Source organism: Dasypus novemcinctus, chromosome 21 (assembly GCF_030445035.2).
Source record: "Dasypus novemcinctus isolate mDasNov1 chromosome 21, mDasNov1.1.hap2, whole genome shotgun sequence".
In the NCBI taxonomy this organism is placed as follows: Eukaryota; Metazoa; Chordata; class Mammalia; order Cingulata; family Dasypodidae; genus Dasypus; species Dasypus novemcinctus.
This window is the reverse complement of record NC_080693.1, coordinates 73,395,272-73,413,860: the sequence shown is the minus strand read 5'-3', so window position 1 is coordinate 73,413,860 and position 18,589 is coordinate 73,395,272. Positions and strand designations below refer to the sequence as shown.

General features: G+C 34.0%; 1 protein-coding gene across 6 annotated transcripts in view; it reads left to right on the top strand.

Annotated features, from left to right (window-relative positions):
• LOC101424160 (ABC-type organic anion transporter ABCA8) overlaps positions 1 to 18,589 on the top strand; it is a 94,616-nt gene that overhangs the window by 51,323 nt on the left and 24,704 nt on the right. For 5 of the 6 annotated variants that reach the window (XM_058284626.2, XM_058284624.2, XM_058284625.2 and 2 more), the window contains 12 exons: positions 663 to 804; positions 1,078 to 1,263; positions 2,895 to 3,042; positions 5,069 to 5,237; positions 7,806 to 7,864; positions 8,588 to 8,698; positions 9,478 to 9,653; positions 10,120 to 10,239; positions 10,482 to 10,620; positions 11,623 to 11,713; positions 13,666 to 13,805; positions 15,257 to 15,376. In XM_058284626.2, the coding sequence (XP_058140609.1) occupies positions 663 to 804; positions 1,078 to 1,263; positions 2,895 to 3,042; positions 5,069 to 5,237; positions 7,806 to 7,864; positions 8,588 to 8,698; positions 9,478 to 9,653; positions 10,120 to 10,239; positions 10,482 to 10,620; positions 11,623 to 11,713; positions 13,666 to 13,805; positions 15,257 to 15,376 (1,601 nt within the window). The remainder of the gene's footprint in view (positions 1 to 662; positions 805 to 1,077; positions 1,264 to 2,894; positions 3,043 to 5,068; positions 5,238 to 7,805; positions 7,865 to 8,587; positions 8,699 to 9,477; positions 9,654 to 10,119; positions 10,240 to 10,481; positions 10,621 to 11,622; positions 11,714 to 13,665; positions 13,806 to 15,256; positions 15,377 to 18,589) is intronic. The other variant, XM_058284627.2, reaches the window with a different exon arrangement.

Here is an 18,589-nt window from a genome sequence, read left to right as displayed (position 1 = left end):
ACAAAATTATTTAGAATTATTTTTTAGCATTCTATCTTAACACAGTATGACTGTAATTAAAGTATGGAGACCATGTGGTTTCCACATACAAAGATGAAAATGGACTGTGGAAAAAGAGAGAGGTGCCAGGATTACATAGAAGGAACATTTTCTTATTTCCGAGGATATTCATGAAGCTGCTCACTCCAGAGATCCACAGAGGAGAAAGAGATCAGAGATTCACTGAGGGATCACCACGTCCCATGCCAAGGTCCCACACAGACATCCCCTCACTGAGTCCTCACTGTAGGACTAGTTTTATTGCCCAGAAGAATACAGGTGCTTAGAATAGTTAGTGTTGGCCCAAAGTAACAAAGTTAGAATGTAGTGGAGAAAATGTTTGAACCCAAATCTGCCAAACTGGAAGCCTATTTTTTTTCCTTCTGTATGCAGTGATTTGTGTGTGTGTGTGTGTGTGTGTGTGTATTTCAATTTAATTTTAGGCAAAATCTATACATATTCTACCCACAAATTTTTCCTTGTATTTATCTATCCTAGGACACTTAATAAATATCTGTTGAATGAGAGAATTAATGAATGAATGATATTCAGATCCTTCCAGGTCCTTGTTTCCAACATTCAACTGAAATGAAATACTGAAGTAACACTTTGTTTCCACATAGGCTCTCCTGGGGTTTGCTCTATGCTGGCTTCATCTTCATTATGGCCCTTTTATTGGCATTTTCTATAAAATATATCCAGTTTATCATCCTGACTGGCTTCCTGGTGGTCTTCACTCTCTTTCTCCTCTATGGATTGTCTTTGGTGAGTTGGTGAATTATATGTCTCCCTGTCCAACTCTCACCCTCGGGAAAAAGTGGTGGCTTCCAGTCCCATCATTACCCTCTATAATCCTTTCTGTTTGCATGAGAAAATCTGTAGATAAGCATACTTTGATTCGCCATATTTAGGAATGTGACTAGCTTGTTTGATTTACAGAACAAACTCTAACTTTGTATATTAAATTTCTTATTTTATTATGCTAATACTAATAATTCTCAAAGAAACAAAAACCAACTGGATCTTCTCTCATTGTAGATAGCGTTGGCTTTCTTAATGAGTGTTCTGGTGAAGAAATCTTTCCTCACTGGCCTGGTTGTGTTCCTTCTCACTGTCTTTTGGGGGAGTCTGGGATTCACAGCATTGTACAGATACCTTCCTTTGCCCTTGGAGTGGATTTTAAGTTTTCTTAGCCCCTTTGCCTTCACACTTGGATTGACCCAGGTAAGAAGCAGAGTTGTTATTTATTTATGACTTTTCCAAAACATTTTTCCTCTCTGGAATTCAATAGTCTCTAATAATTTCCATGCTCAATATTGTAAGCTTTAAATCGTTAGAGCAGGCTCTTGTGAGATTGAAAAGATGAACTTTGGAAAGTTTTGAAAATATTTAGTGTATTAGTCAGCCAAAGAAGTGTTAATGCAAAGTACCAGAAATATGTTGGCTTTTATAAAGGGTATTTATTTGGGGCAAAAGCTTACAGTTACAAGGCCCTAAAGAGTCCAACTCAAGGTTACTCCCTTACCAAACTCTGTTGCCATGTGTTGAAGAAAGATGGCGGGCGACATCTGCAAGAGTTTGACCTTCCTCTTCCCTCTTAAGTCTCCATGGTTGCAGCTTTTTCCAATCTCAGCTGTGGGTTGGCATAGGGCTCATCTCTCTTCCCGGAACTCATATATTTCTGGGGTCAGATGCTCTGGTCTATTCACAAGGTCAGCTGAAAACTATCAGGCACTTCACAGGGCCACTGCTGTGTCTATGGAACTGTTTCTCGTCCTCTGTGTATCTTCTATGTATCTACTTATATGTATATTCTTGATGGACGGGTCATTTATATACAAAGGAGGTAGGGACTCAAACTGAGTCACTCTAATGACCTGGTCAAATCAAAGCCCTAATCTTAACATAATTTAATCAAAGTCATCTCAGTTGAATCTAATACAATAAAGGGTAGCATGCCCAGAGGAACAGACCAGTTTACAAACATAATCTAATATCTTTTGTAGAATTCATAAATACCAAATTACCACATTTAGCCCAGTAAAAAAAGCCATGCAGTAAGTTAAAAAATAAAGGGTCAATATGATATTCTGTACAAACAATGTAGATTGTTTTCTTACACTATTAAATATGGACTTGCTGTTGCAAATCTAATGCTAAATAGTTATTCCAGTTCATGTTTTACCTTAATGATTTTATAAAAACTACAAAGAATATAAAATTAAATAAAAAATTAAAAATACCTTAAAAACACATTGATTGATGAGTAAGTAATATTTCTGTTCCTAAGATGTATTTTCTCTTTATTTGATTCTTAGAACTTACCTTGCCTTCCCTCCTATTAAATGATCATACCAGTCATTAGATTTCCATAATCAAGTGCTTAACAAAAGTATTGTTAATTATAAAATACTCTTTAACTTGAATATTATTGACCATTCTACTCTTTTTTGCTGGTTCTTTTTGAAACATACTAATGAAATTTTTCAAGAGCATGAATTCTCTCTCGTGCCACCATCCTCAAGGAGCACCATATCTTTATCTTATGCTTCATTTCATAAACTTTTTGTAAGGTCAAGCGCAAATTTTATCATTTTCCATGCTTCCCTACCTCCACCTAATGCTCTAATTTTATTTGGGACATATCTTTACAATAGGAATTCCTGAATTGCCTTATGGTTGTTCACGTATCCATGCCTTCCAATAGATTTGAAAACTATAAAATAGTCTCCTCATTAAATTTTGCATTCCCAGTATGAGGCAAAATGCAGCTGTTTCATTCCTATGCTAAACGTAACAGTTTAAAACTCATCATAAACCTAATTTCCTTTATTTAATTGCTTTTTAATTTTCAGCTTTTACGTGTAGACTACGATTTGAACTCCAATGCATCTCCTGCTCCATTGGATCACTCATATATAATATTAGCAACATATTTCATGTTGGCTCTTGATATTATCCTGTATCTGATATTGACAATTTACTTTGAAAAAATTTTGCCAAGTAAGTAGTGAAACCTTTAAAACCAAACACCATTTTAATAATTTTATTTCTTTAAATGAATGTTATTTATATTGTAAAAACTACTTTTTATATGACAGGGAGGAGATGAACATATTCATGCCACTACAGAATTAGTTCTTCATTTATCTCTTGCTACTTGACTGGTCATAACTAAAGCCTAAATTTTGTTTATAGAATCACTAACGTTTGAATTCTCTCTATTTTAAGTGTAGGGCTTGTGTGTTTTTAAAGAGATGCTTAGAAAGCTCACTCCTAAATAGGTACACCTGGAACTTAATCATGAAAATTTATAGTTGCTTTTGCATAACTATTTAGCTCAGTGGTTCTGAACCCCAGCTGTATATGAGAACCAACTTGGGAATTTGAATGAATTTCAGAGCCCAGCTCAATACCAAGAGATTTCAATTCAGTTAATAAGTAGTTGCAAAGGACAACTATGTGTATATTTTTAAACTCTCCAGAGTTTTCACAATAGGAAAATCTTTAGGTCTTAAATTTTATTTTTATCACCTTACACTTTACAATAATATAGTTTCCACAAAAGGAGGGATCTGTTTTGCTTAAAGATGAAATCACCCACCACAGTATCCAGAGTACCCCAAAGAATGGTAAATGAGTCAGGAATGTTAGTTTGCTTTTTCTATGCTTCCCTCCATAATCAAAGGCAGGACCAGTGTCTTTCACCTTCACATTTCCTTTTCAAGACAGAATGCCAAGAGCCCTTCATTAAGAAGGCTAGAGAAGGAAATGTCAGTTGCATTATATTAGAGAAATATAATTCCTCCAACCATAATGCTTCCTAACATATAGGAAAACATAAGTGATAATCAAGTGCAAGTATATTGTTAATAATTTTCCAGCAAGACGTTCACAAATGATATGTTCTTAAAGCACATCATAAGTTGTTCAGTAAAACCTTATTGTTTTGGGAGGAGATAAAGTATTGTTGCTGAGTAATGGGCTTGCTGCCCAATGCATACAGAAGCCAATCCTGTGATACCAGGATTTAAGAAAAGAAAGAGTTTTATTGTGAAGTCTACTGGCAAGAAGACAGGAGGCAAACTCAAATCTATTTCTCTCATCTGAGGACTAATGGAATTTTATAGGATGGGAACAAAGGGAGATGGGAATAGTGACAGGGATTTGTGTTGGCATATTCTGATTGGTAGTTTATAAGATTGTCCAGATATGGTAGTATATGCCTGTGGACCAGATATTCTTTGTTGAGGGACCCCTTGCATTTCAATTGCTTCTGTCTCCTCATCCCCAAATTTGGTTTTTGTTCCCAGTGTCGCAGGGGTCATCACAAAGACAAGAATCTGCATTTCTGCGCAAGCTCTGGTTTACAAATTATGACCAACTGCCTATAAAATAACCTGAGGAAAGATTTTAGTTATGAGAGGGAAAAGAATCCTGGTAAATGGCTTCTGGCTTAAATCCTTAGTTTTAATTACAACAATAATTAGGGACTTTCAGCTATCTCACCCATAGTTTCAGTATAAATACAAAGTTGCTTATTAAAAAATTCTACTCTGTGTTAAGATTCAGTAACTTCCTTTGCCTATTCCCTCCCTTTCTTACAGTGTGTCATTTGTTTTGTTAAATTCACTCTATCTTTTCTTAGAATATTTGTTTTATATATCCAATAGTTGACTGTCAATTTTTTCTTACTTTTCCATTATAATGGTGTAGACAGAATTCAGCATGCACAGCATATTTTTAATCTGTATTCTGATTAGCTTTCTTGAGGTTAAGAAATTTCTTATGGTTTATTTAAATTCCCCTATGAAAATTTTATAACCATTTCATTGGTTCATATAGGAACAATTTTTATAATAGAAACATCTTGGTGATTTTTTTCTTCTGATGCTACCCATGCTAAGATACACACATTACCTCATGTCGACAATGTGTTCAGGTTTAGCAGCAGTGTATTGCCATCAAATTGACTCTGTCCCTTTAAGTAGTAGCTGACCCAACAATTCATTGTTTCTTGCTCATGTAGATGAATATGGATGCCGCCGTTCACCCTTGTTTTTCCTGAAGTCCTCATTTTGGTCACAACAACAAAAGGCTGATCATGTGTCATTTGAAGATGAAATAGATTCCAATTCTTCACCTAATGACTCTTTTGAACCAGTGTCTTCTGAGTTCCATGGGAAAGAAGTTATCAGGTAACAAAAATGCAGACAGAGAACAGACCAAAGGCTGAGAAGTTAATAGTTAGCATTGGGCCTACCTCAAGCAAAACACTGAGACAAGCAAAAAATAAAAGCTCCCACGTACCTCACCAGGGTAAACCCATTACTTTCCACTTCTAAGTCTAAAGAAAAATTCCCTTTGACAACCCCTTGCTACCTTTTACTCTTAATATTTGCATTTAATTGGTAATTCTCTTCACTAGAAAAGACAGTTTGACAAAATCCTTGCCTGGGCTCTCAGCCTTTTGTTTCTCTTCTCCATCCTTTGCTTCACTCATTCCTTTGCATGGTCTCATTGATTCACACTTTATCCCCACCTCATTTATTATACTTTCCATTTTTTCCTCTCAATTTTTAAACTTCTCTTTCCTTTTCTGTTTATTGCTTTTTAAAGAGGATTAATGAGTTGGGAAGAAGAAATTTTAAAATTCATAGAGATGGACACAAAAGGGATTCAGACCTTTTAGTGCCATGCATATCTTCACTCTGGGTGACATGATATGCCCCTCCCCTTTTCTAGTTGCTCTTATTTCCAAAAGAGAAAATAATATGAAGAAAGTCTTCAAGGTCCCTGAGAGTTCAGCTATTACCCACCTGTCAATGACCAGCACATGTCCATTCCTCTGTGTCTCAGATGACTCCAGCCTAATGATCTATAATCCCTTTCATTTTCCATTTAGAGCTTGTTCCATATTGAAGATGGGAAACCATTGGATTCCTCTAGGTTCTTGGCTATGTTGCATAAAAGAATTTAAGAACACACCAGTTTAGTTAGGTCAGTTAAAAGAATTTATTGAGAAATAGGGTGAAAAGAACAGAGCTTGCTGAGAAATGGGAAAGATGGAAATTTGATGCAGGCTCCCGTAGTCAGAAAGAGTGATGTCTGCCTTGTGTGGTTACCTTTTAAACTATTAGTTATTCCTCCCCCTTTCTAATGCTAAGGGGAGAGGCCCAGCTGTTATTGGTTACCCCACCAGTGGTGGAGGCCAATGGTGAGGCCTGTTTGGAATATTTGGGGCCAATAGGAGGTCCCAGAAAGAGAAACTGGGTTACACTCAAGGTCTCAGCAGGTCCTGCGGCCATGTTTTCTGTCAGCCATGTTATCTGTTGGCCATGTTGTGACTCGTTTTCTCCTCATTTCCCTGGCTTACCTGCCTCAATATTTGGCTTTGGTATTTATATTTGCCCTTTGACAAATTGGTTTAATCTCAGGCAGAGAAGCTCAGAGCAGATCAATGGCTTTATTTGCTCTGTTTGTTTGAGGAGTTTTTTGCTTTTTTTCTATCCTCTTTTTTTTTTTTTGACTTTTAACATACGGGTAATGTTTAATTTCAAACTTTAAATGGTGGCTACTTAGATATTCACATTGTTGTTAATATTTTAAAACTAAATATATGTTTCAAATAAACTTTATTTTCAGAGAAGTTTTAGCTTTACAGATAAATTACACCAAAAGCATAGGGTGTTCCCCTATAACCCTCCCCCCACCCATATTTTCCCCTATATTAACATCTTACATTAGTGTAGTATCTATCCTCTTTTGTGCTTTGCACCTCACCAAACTATAAGTTCTATGGAAGGATGGTAAAATGGGATGAAAACAGAACTGAGAAAATCCAGGTAAATAATGGCGTGTGATGAGGATAAGACAAAAGAAGATAAATTGGATTTCATTTATAGGTTATAAACTTTTTGATTTGACATAACGGTAGACTAAAACCAGACAGATAATGTGTCTAGGATTCCAGACTATTATAGTATCCAGCATATGTTAATTCCATTCCTTTCTATCACCAAGGAATCTAACTATTATCATCTTATGTTTATTGAGTGTTTACCATGAACCAAGCCCTGTGCATGCAACATGAAACATTTCATTTATCTTCTAAACAATCCTAAATTACTCTGAATTTTCAGGTTGCGAAAGCCGAAGCTTACCTGGGATAAGTACATTGGTTAAATAGCAGAGCTGCTAAGTGGTATAGATGGGATGAGCTCAGATGAATAGGATTCTGAAACCCATGCTCTTGCTAGTACCCCTCTTCCTTACTCAACCCTTGCACCTCCTAACCAACCTCTGGAGACCTGATTCAAGATAACCAAAGGTATTATCTCTAACTTGTGCTGGTATTTTCAAGATAGCCAAAGGTATTACCTCTAACTTGTGCCAGTGTTTTGCAATGAGCCTATTAGTATCGGATGCCTGCGTTATCTCGTGGTCTATCTTTCTTGGCTATGTAGTTCAGAAATTATTCTGATCCCTAATACCAATGTTGGGCCATACCCCAAGCTATGAAATCAGTCTCTGTTGATGGATCCCAACTATAGGTAAAATTGTAAAACTCCTCAGGTGACACAAATGTGCAGCCCAGGTTGGGAAACAGTGTTATACCTGAAGTGGGCACATGACCGTGACTACTTGAAAGTGAAGGTCTTCCAGATCTTCCTGTCTCTGAAGATAAGATTCAGCCAACCTGTCAACCAAATCCAGATACACAAACTGAAGAAAACTGCCACATTGAAGTATCTTCTTTTTTTCAGAATCAGAAATGTTACAAAAGAATATAAAGGAAAGCCTGATAAAATAGAAGCTTTGAAAGGTAAAAAAAATAAATAAAAAATAAAAAAAAGATATTAGTTATACTGGTTATACTGGTATTGGTTTCCTTATTTTAGTACAGTTTGTTTTGCTCTTGGTGAGCATCTAGTGGTGGGTTTTCAAATTTATTTGAGACATACAATAAAAATTCCCTTTCTGCATTATTTCTACTGTATGGAAGCTAGAAAACATTGGCTAATATTGGAATTATATGTATTTGAAATATATACTGTGTAATAGAGGATAACATAAGGATATTTTGGGTTCTTTTTTCTTCAAACTCAAATTTTTCTTTAGTAATTCCAAAGCTCTTTAGATAATGTATGTTTTTCTTTTGTGCAAAAAAAGTTACTTGCCTCAAAGAATTTTTAACAAGATAATAGTTTACTTTTGATCTATTATTCCATTCAATAATTATAAACAACCACCTGCCATATGCCAGAAAACGTCAATAAACCTAGGAACATAAAAGATGTTTGATGCCTTTAAAACCAAGTAAGTTCAAAATTTTAAGGTCATTTTGAAAATATGTTCATAAAAAGAGTATTTTGTTATATTTTATTTGGAATTTAACAAGCCAGTGTATTCATACTTAGAAAATATGTCCATTCAAGGAAATAAAAGGGCAATTCATTGGCTCCTTAATAAAATTTTGTGATTTTTAATGATTTTCCTTTCTTCTTCCCTACCTCTTTTGCTTCTTTCCTTTCTGCCATTTGTCCAGATCTAGTATTTGACCTATATGAAGGCCAGATCACTGCAATACTTGGTCATAGTGGAGCTGGAAAATCAACCCTATTAAACATTCTTAGTGGGCTGTCTGTTCCCACCAAAGGTAAGAGTTTTTCCCCAAACTCAGGTTGACTAATAAATCATCTGTTAATTTAAATATAAATTCCTTCTGGTCATAAATCACAAGTACATATACCTAGGAGGGTAAATTGAAGTTTATAGTATTATTTTATAGAAATACATATTTATTTGGTATATATGGTATTTGAGTAATAATATGATCATTATTTTCATGGTCATTAGATACCACTTGGCATTTCACCTTGTATCAGTTAGCTTTTGCTGCATTACAAACCACTCCCAAACATAATGGATTGAAACAAAAGTGTTTCAATTTTTGGGGTTGTCTAGGAAGTTTTTCTGTTTTGACTGAAGTGGCTGGGCAGGATGGTTTAGCATGACCTCAGCTTGGAGAAATGCACGTATTTACTTTCATCTTCCAGGAGGCTAGCCTGGGATTCTTCACCCAGTGGTCTCCATGTATAACCAGGAGCAAGAGAGGGGAAAATGCTAATGTGGAATCACTTTATTATCTTCTGCTTATAACACATTAGCTTAGGCCCCAATGGTTAAACAACCAAGTCTAAATACTAGGAGTAGATAAAGAAAGTACCTTTTGATGGGAAATGATGCAGTTGGGGCTTTTTATTCTTTAATGTGCCACATAACTAAAATGGAAGTTCATAATTACTGAATTGCATAATCCTAGAATATAAAATTATACATCTAAAATTTAATTAATAAATACACTGTGATTCTTTTCATTTAGAAAGAACTTAATTTAAGCATTATCCTGATATAAACTTTTAATCTTTGTTATAGGTTCAGTCACCATCTATAATAATAAACTTTCAGAAGTGGATGACCTAGAAAATATCAGCAAACTCACTGGAGTTTGTCCACAATCAAATGTGCAATTTGAGTTCCTCACTGTGAGAGAAAATCTCAGGCTCTTTGCTAAGATAAAAGGGATTCTGCCAAAAGAAGTGGATAAAGAGGTGCATAAATGTGTTAGGATTGATGCATTGGTTGAAATGAGAATGTTAGCTCTATTTTCAGAGATTTAATTTTTTTCATTAAACTACCTGTAGCAAATCATTGGATAAATATTAGGAACATCCTATTTTAAAAATATCAACCATTTACATATAACTTCAATGTGCCACATTATTATCCTTAAATACACGAACTTATTTATTCCTTACAACTATACTAGGAGATAGGTACTATTTATTACCTGTATTTTACACATGTGGAAATTGAGGTTCAAAGAAGGCAGGTATTTTGCCATGATGCTGCATTTAGTGTCCTGGAGTAGTATCCCAACCGAGGCCACTCAGAATGGTTCCAATATCTATGCTTTTAACCATCACAATTTACAGTCACGTATTTATAAATTTTAAAAAAAAAAAGAGCAATAGAAGGAAATCTTGGTGTATGACTCAAATGTTGCCTTTTGGTTAGGTACAAAGAGTTTTGCTGGAATTGGGAATGAATAATATTTCAGACACCCTTGCCCAAAACTTAAGTGGTGGACAAAAAAGAAAACTAACCTTTGGGATTGCCATTTTAGGAGATCCTCAGGTAAGATTAACTAAATTTGCAAGTGAATTCAAAATTTAAAATATGAAATTTGTGATAACAACTCAAACCCTTTATTTACAAATGATCTCTGTGATAAAATATTGGTTTAGAACATTAAATACAAGAGTAAAATCCTCACCACGATACCTTTTTAAATATAAATAATTTATGGTGTCTGTATTTTTTCTGGAAGAACTTCACCTTAAGTGGAAAATCCCTTTATGTACATCCCTCCTCTGTAGGTTTTGCTATTAGATGAGCCAACTGCTGGCTTAGATCCCTTTTCAAGATACCAAGTATGGAACCTCCTGAAGAAACGTAAAACAGACCGTGCGATCCTCTTCAGTACCCAGTTCATGGATGAGGCTGACCTCCTGGCCGGTGAGTGCTGCTTTCCTTCAGTATCACGGTGGGCATTAGGAGATCTGAGGACTATGGACTGCTACTCTAAACTGCTGTATCTCTACTGTTGATATCAATAAAAACCCAGAGAATCTTAACTCCCAACTCATTCGATAGTACCCTGCAGATTTTTTTTCAAATATACTTAAATTTTTTTAAACAGATTCTTATAATACATAAATATTACATAAAATATGTCGGGGATCCCCATATACCCCACTCCTTACCCCTCTCACACTTTCCCACATTAATAATATCCCTCATTAGTGAGGTACATTTGTTACAATTGATGAGCACATATTGGAGCATTGCCACTAAGTGTGGATTATGGTTTACATTATAGTTTAAACTCTCTCCTGCAGTTTTTTATGAGCTGTGACAAGATATATAATGGCCTGTATTGTCATTGCAACATTATTCAGGACAATTCCAATGTCCCAAAAATTCTCCCATATAGCACCTATTTTTCCCTGTCCTTCCCCTCAGAACCTCTGGTGGCCACTGCCTCCACATCAATGGTAAAAGTTCTTCCATTGCATCACTGTAATTACCCAGGGATATGATCTGCCAGGAAACTCACTGACTGCAAAATAAATGACAGCCTATATTCTAAGAGATTTACATTTTTAATCACAATTGAAAAAAATCAACTTGAAATAATTTCAATGTATGACTCAAAATATATAATGTGATGATTCAATTAAAATATATAATATATGATTCAATTAAAATATATAATAGAATACTAAATTCACTATATTAGAAAATATACCCACACAATTTAATTTCACTGATAAATTGGATGGCAAACAAAATAGCCTTAGAATCAAAATGTGTCTATTTCAGTTAGTCCTTATTAAGCTCTATTTGAAACCATAGGTATTCCTGAATTAGTTAGATCATGTGGTCCACTCCTGTCTTTTCTCAAAAATGAATAAGCAACTTCCTAACAAACTTTCTTCTTTACATCTTTCTTTTCAGAGAGGAAAATATTTCTTTCCAAGGGGAAGCTGAAGTGTGCAGGCTCTTCTCTGTTTCTAAAGAAGAAATGGGGGATTGGATATCACTTGAGGTATGACCACCTGTTGTTATTGTTATACATATGTGTGTATTGATACACAAATATCTGTATGCAGTAATAAAAGGTTTTCTTTTGTGTGCATATGTGTATACATATATCATTTTATGTATATAACCTGTTTAAGTACTAAAGAGTTATTTGAATGCCCTCTCATGTAGATTCTATTAACCTCCACTCTGTGTAAATTCCCAATTTCCTGATTTCCTAAAGCCATTTGTTTGCATCTCCTCCTGGAAAATAAACTTTCTGAACCGCATTTATAACTTCACCTATTTTCTCACTTATAAATTGGGAATAATGATTCCTAGTAGCAAGTAAAGATTATAGAAAAATAAATGAGATCATACCTACTACATTGCATAGCAATGTAGCGTGTTGGGTGGGGGGGATGCTAATAGGGATCCCCGTCTTACTCATAAATCTGTTATTATTATTTCTTCTAAACCAGGGGTCAGCAAACGATGGCCCATGGGTCCACTATGACCCACTTCCTGTTTTTGTAAATAATATTTGATTGGAGCACAACCATGCTCATTCGTTTACATATTGCTTGGGTCTGCTTTTGCATTATAGTGGAACAGTTGAGTAGTTGCAACAGAGACCTGAGGATAGCAAAGCTTAAGATACTTACTATCTTGCTATTTTCAGAACAATGTTTGCTGAGCCCTCTTCTAGAGTATAAACTCCTTGAATGAGGACTCAATGCTCTGCTCATGCAATCTTTATAGCACCCAACCCAAGTCCTTGTAAGTAGGCAAGAAGTATTTCTTGAATTGCTTTTAAGTTTTGAGATGGCATCAGGGATAGCAATTATGATTTCTTTTTTGCTTCATTCCTTCAGTGCATTTCACTGGTTCCAAGAACAGCATATAGTCTTGCAAGATTGTGCACATCTTATGAGTAAATAGAATGATTTTGACTTAAACATTTGGTCAAATAAAATAGTTCCCCTTTTTCGACAGCTTGCTAAGTAAAGATCTCACTATTGTTTGATTCTTAGAACAACCCTATACATACTATTCTATTTTATTAATGAGGAAACTGTGTAGATAGGTTAAGTAACACATTTCAAATGGCAAAGCCAAGTTTCAGAGCTAGGTCACTGTCTATATTTTATCTACTGCATAACCGTAATTCATAGATTTTGTATAACTATTTTATGCTTTTTCCACAATGGGAAAATATCTGTGGTGCTTTTGAAAGTCTAGACTGACTTTTCTCAGTGTTACTTTGTTCTTATTCAAAGTCCTGGGGTTAGCCCTAGAGAGAAAGCAAAAAGTTGTCAAACCACCACCCCAAACCTATATTCATCCACACTTAGATTCTATATCATAACCTGTTCCTTCATATCACTTACTACTATTGATAATCATCTTACTTATTTGCTTGCTTATGTGTTTGTCAACACTGAAGGAGCGGAACAATGCCATCTTGCTCACCATTGTACTCTCAGCATTTTGGGAAACACTCATTACATGCTAAACATTCTGTTCATTTGCACTGGGTGACTATATTGCTCCTGTGCCTGTCAGTAGACTTGCCCTGTTCTTGCCCAACACAAAAATCCCATTTATCCAGTTCAGTCTTCCTTTGAAGACAACCTCCAACATATTCATTTTGTACTGTTCTGATCTTTGCTGGGTTACACCCTTGGCATCTTCTCTGTAGCTTTTCTCTCCTTTAGGACCTATATCAATATGGACCTTCTCTCAGTACCATCCTCAAGGGATCTGACCAGTCATTTTGGTTAGCTTATTCTTTGCTTGCCCCCCCCCCCCACATTTATAAGATCCAATTTCCCCTTCTTACTTCATGTTTGCATGGTCTATTTCTTTCATTACATTGTAATTGGTTTTTCTTTGTCCCATAAAGACTCGTAATTTTTTTCATTTTATTGTAAAATAAGTCAAATAACATATACCTTTTTTCTTTTTGAAAACCAGTTTGCAGTTAAATGAAATGTGTATTCAGGAAAAGATAACATCACTTGTTAAACAGCACATCCCTGATGCCAAATTATCAGCAGAAAGTGAAGGAAAACTTATCTATACATTGCCCTTAGAAAGAACCAATAAATTTCCAGGTAATGTACATGAACACCATGAAATCAAATGTGTAAATAATAATAACAGTATGATAACTGGATTACTTAACCTACAGTAGAAATATTATTATATTCTAATAGAATTATAATATCTTGCCATTTTAGGGAACTTCTTTTAGTCCTCATTTCCCTTACAATTTGTAGCTGAATGTTTTAATATTCATTCATGGCAAAGCGTGAATTGCTGAAATGGTCAGAAACCTCTGGTTTAACTACTATGTTAAATGACCCATGATGTGGCTGTTTCTTGCTATGCCTTTTGTGATGACTTTGGTTTTTTCAGACCAACACATAAAAGTTTACTGATTATGTTTGTTATACAAGGAAACTTCTCACTATTAAGGGGGCACTATTATGGTCCAGGTTGAGTGGTTACCATTTGAGCAGATACCAAAGACACATAAATTACCACAGCTACTCAAAGACACATTTTATAGTGGCAACATAAGTATTCCTAGGTAAGGTATTTGAATCCTAATTTGTGCATTTTAATAGTAACCATAATTTAGAGGAAGTTTAAGGTCTTAGGTACAATGAAATATGACACATAGTACTCATTAGCATTTTTTATCTTAATTTTTTACTTTTCTGTATATGGTACTCCAATTGAAACAGTAAACTTTTATCTTCTCCTTTCACCTAGTTTTCAGAAGCACAGGTTGATGCCCAAGCACTTCCACAATTACACGAGATTTAGAATTACATTTTTATTTAAAATTCATTTAATTAACCACTATAATTTAATTCCATATGGGCAGAGAGACTATACATGTTATATGAACAGTAACTTATGCAAAAGGATTTTTATATATGAACCAAAGAATGAATGGATATGGAATTGCTAGAGGAAGTATTCATTTCCAAAATTTCCTGCTATTCCCAGAAAATGACGAGTCAATTCCTCATTTCTGTCAGATCTTGTGAATTTTTTTCTTCCATGGTCAGAAGTAGGACTGGAAAAAAAAAGAGGCATGTATCCTATGTCCTCATTTTGACAGATATTTTCTAAACTGAATGAGGTTCTGTGTCATCTGACTGATTCTCAAAAAATCAGTACTTTTCCTTTTGATGGGTAGAATATAAATAGCTCCCATTTGTTTCTGTACTCTTGAAAAGATTCTTTAATTAATTAAGCTTAGAGTTGGAAAACTTCCATTATTAACTTTTGAAAGCAACTCATTCAAAATTTAAAATGAAATTTTACTAAAAATATAAATTAATATAAATTAATATTTTACAATAGAGCAGTATGTCTAGTATATAACGTAAAATGGAAAATACATAAAATTTGAAAAATCAGTTTACTGGTTATAAAATTCTGGTTTTTAAATTGTCTTTGACATATCACCAATATAATTTCATATGTTTGACCTTCTTAGTTTGAAAAGTTGGATTTGTGATTTTTTTATTTGCTCCTATATGTTCTTTAGAACTTTACAAAGATCTTGACAGCCATCCTGACTTGGGAATTGAGAATTACGGTGTTTCCATGACAACTCTGAATGAGGTTTTCCTGAAACTAGAAGGAAAATCAGCAATTGAGGAGTCAGGTAAATAAACTGCAAAGGTTACAGTTCACAACAGTCAATGCAGTATATATTGCAAGAGGACACTCTTTCAAGTTGTGATTACAAACTCTGTGTGATTCAGTATTAAGGCCATCTTTGGGCAATCTTATGTTAAGACAAAATGCATTCCTATCACATTTGTCGCGTCTTGTGTCAGCATTGCCTTGCGCCTGAAGATTGTTCATTTCCCTACATCCAAGACTTACGACCTCCATCTTGTCTCCAGATCATCAAGGGCAATTTCAGACAAAATCTTTACTTCAAATTTATCTCTTTATGAACTGTGAATATGTCATCCCACTGCCTTGTGGTCTCCATGGTTTCTGATGAGAAGTGAACTGTAAATCTTGTTAAGGATCTCTTTTATAGAATTAGTTGTGTTTTTTTCTTGCTGCTTCCAAGATTCCTTTTTAGTCTTTATCTTTTGAAAGTTTGACTATGATGTGCTTAGGTATGGATCTTTATAAATTTGTCTTACTTGGAGCTTTTGTTTTTTGTAGCTCACAAAGTGAAGATTTGTGTTTTTCATTAAATTTGGGAAGATTTTAGACATTATTTTTTCATGTTTCTTTTCTGACTCTCTCCTCTCCTTGAGGGACTACCATTATAATTATGGGGCTATGCTTGATAGCATCCCACATTTCTCTGATACTATTCATCTTTCTTCATTGTTTTTTATTTCTGTTCCTTAGATTGAATTACCTCAATTTATCTTTTCTCCTGTTCACTTATTCTTTCTTCCACCAGTTCAAATCTGCTATTGAGCTCCTCTTTTCAGTTTTATACTTTTCAATTTCTATTTGGTTTTGTTTTATAATTTCTATCTCATTAGTAATATTTCCTGTTTGATGAGACATTATTGTCATACTTAGTCATTTTGAAGTGTGTTTTTTAATTTATAAAATTTTTAGGATTTCCTAGATATTTTTTTTATTGACATTAATTTTTTAGAGTGGTGATAGAACATACTTTATGAATTTAAAAGCTTTTAAAATTTTTCAGACATGGAGTTAAACCAGTATTTGGTCTATTTTGGTAAATGCTTTGTGCCCATTTGAAAAATGATGTGGATGTATTATGTATGTATGTATGTATGTATTTGTATATATGTGTATGTGTAGAATTACATACATAAAGAATATATATTTACAGAACTCCAATTGTGTGGAAAGTTGTATAAATGTCAGCTAGGTCAAATTAGATAATGGTATTGTTCCAGTATTCTATGGCTGTACTAATTTCGTTTTCCTTTTTTTTTTTTCCTATTAATTACAAGTGAGAGGTATTAAAATCAAGTATAAATTTAGATGTGTCTAAATTTGTTTAATTTTATCCCCTTAATTAGTTTTAAATCTATATAATTTGAATTTCTGATATTAGGCACATGCACATTGAAGATTTATATGGCTGCCTGAAGAATTACCTTCATTCTCATTATGAAAGGTCCCTTTTAAACTCTGATAATGGTAGTTTGTCCTTAAGTCTAATTTGTGTAGAATTAATGCATTCACTTTAATTTTAATGTGATTTGTGTTTGCATAGTAGATTATGCCAATGTAAAGGAAAGCATTTCAACTTGCTTGTTCCTTTAAATTAAAGTGAATTTCTTAAACAGCATATAGCTCAATGTTGATTTTAATCTATCTTTCAATTGGTTTTCTGTATATTTGGTTTTAGTCAATTTATTTTTTATGTGGTTATTGCTATGGTTGGGTTTAAATCTATCATATTGGTCCCATTGGTTCTGTATTCCTTCTTGACTGCTATAGTTTGTGTATTGTTAGTAGATCACTTTATCTTCATTTTGCCTTTTAGCCAAACTTTTTTTGTGTTTTTTTTTGTGATCATATATATTACAATAAACATCTTTGCTTATCATAATCTATATTTCAATATTATTATACTACTTAACACAATATAATTACCCTCAAATGTATATTTCTTTTTCTCCTTTTCCTTTTGGTGAGTCTGTTTACATATAGTTTACTTCTACAACTATTTTTAATAATACATCAATATTATGTGTATTTCACAGTTAAAAGTCTTTCGTAAACAAACACATATATTTTATGGAAAATATATGTATGTAAGAGAAAGGAAAGAGAGAGCTTTTAATTTTCCATTTTATTTATCAATATATTATCCCTCTCTGGAACTCAATTCTTTCTCTCACATCTCCCCTTTCTATCTGGTATCATTTACCTTTAACCTAAAGGATCTCCTTTAGCATTTCTTATAATTCATTGTTAGAGACAAATTCTCCCATGTTCTAGTTGTATGAAAATGTCTTTATTTTGTATTTTTTCTTTAAAAAATAAGGGCTATTTTGCCTGATATAGAGTTCTATAGAGAATTTAGAATTCTGAATTGGTAAGTGTTTATTTGTCTTTCAGTTCAGGATATCATTTCATTTTCTTCTAGTCTCCATTTTCTTGTGAGGTGGAGTTTGCCATTATCCATATCACTGTTCTCATTTATGTAACGTGTCCTTTTCCTGACTGTTTTTATGAGTTTTTTCTTTTTGTCACTGGTTTGTAGGATATTATTAGCTTTACTTTGTATTGTATTGGTTGGGGCAGGGGGTAGTCTTAAATTGTTGGATCTCTGCCAAAATAGATACTTCACAACTATTTTGGAGAATTTTTGCTCAATATTTTTTCATATATTTCTCCTGTTCCATTCCTTCTATCCTCTCTTTCTGGGACTCCAATTATATTTTTGTTAGACATTTGATATTGTCCCACAGATCTTGGATTACTGTTTAGATTCTTCATTCTTTACTTCTTTTTTTGTTTTGGAAATCAGATGTCTGTTAATCTGTCTTCAAGGTCACAAGTTCCCTGAATTATTCTTTTAATATACTGTTGAATTCTATCTTATTTTAAAATCTTTACATCTATATTCATAATTGGGATGGTTTGTTTTTGTGCTTGTGTTGGACATGTGCATTTACAGACATGTGCTTTTTCAAGTTTAATATCAGGCTTATTTTATCATCATATAATGGACATCATGCTGGATAACTAAGAATTGTAGAGAGCATACAGAAGAATGCATCTTCATGAATAGGTTCAAAATTCCTCTAGCAACAACCATTTACAGTTCACACCCAATGAATAGCTTGCATTTCTTTAGGTGTACACCTAAAATAATTTTCCCTTTTCCAAGTTCATCAATCTAGGCAGTGTGGTGACT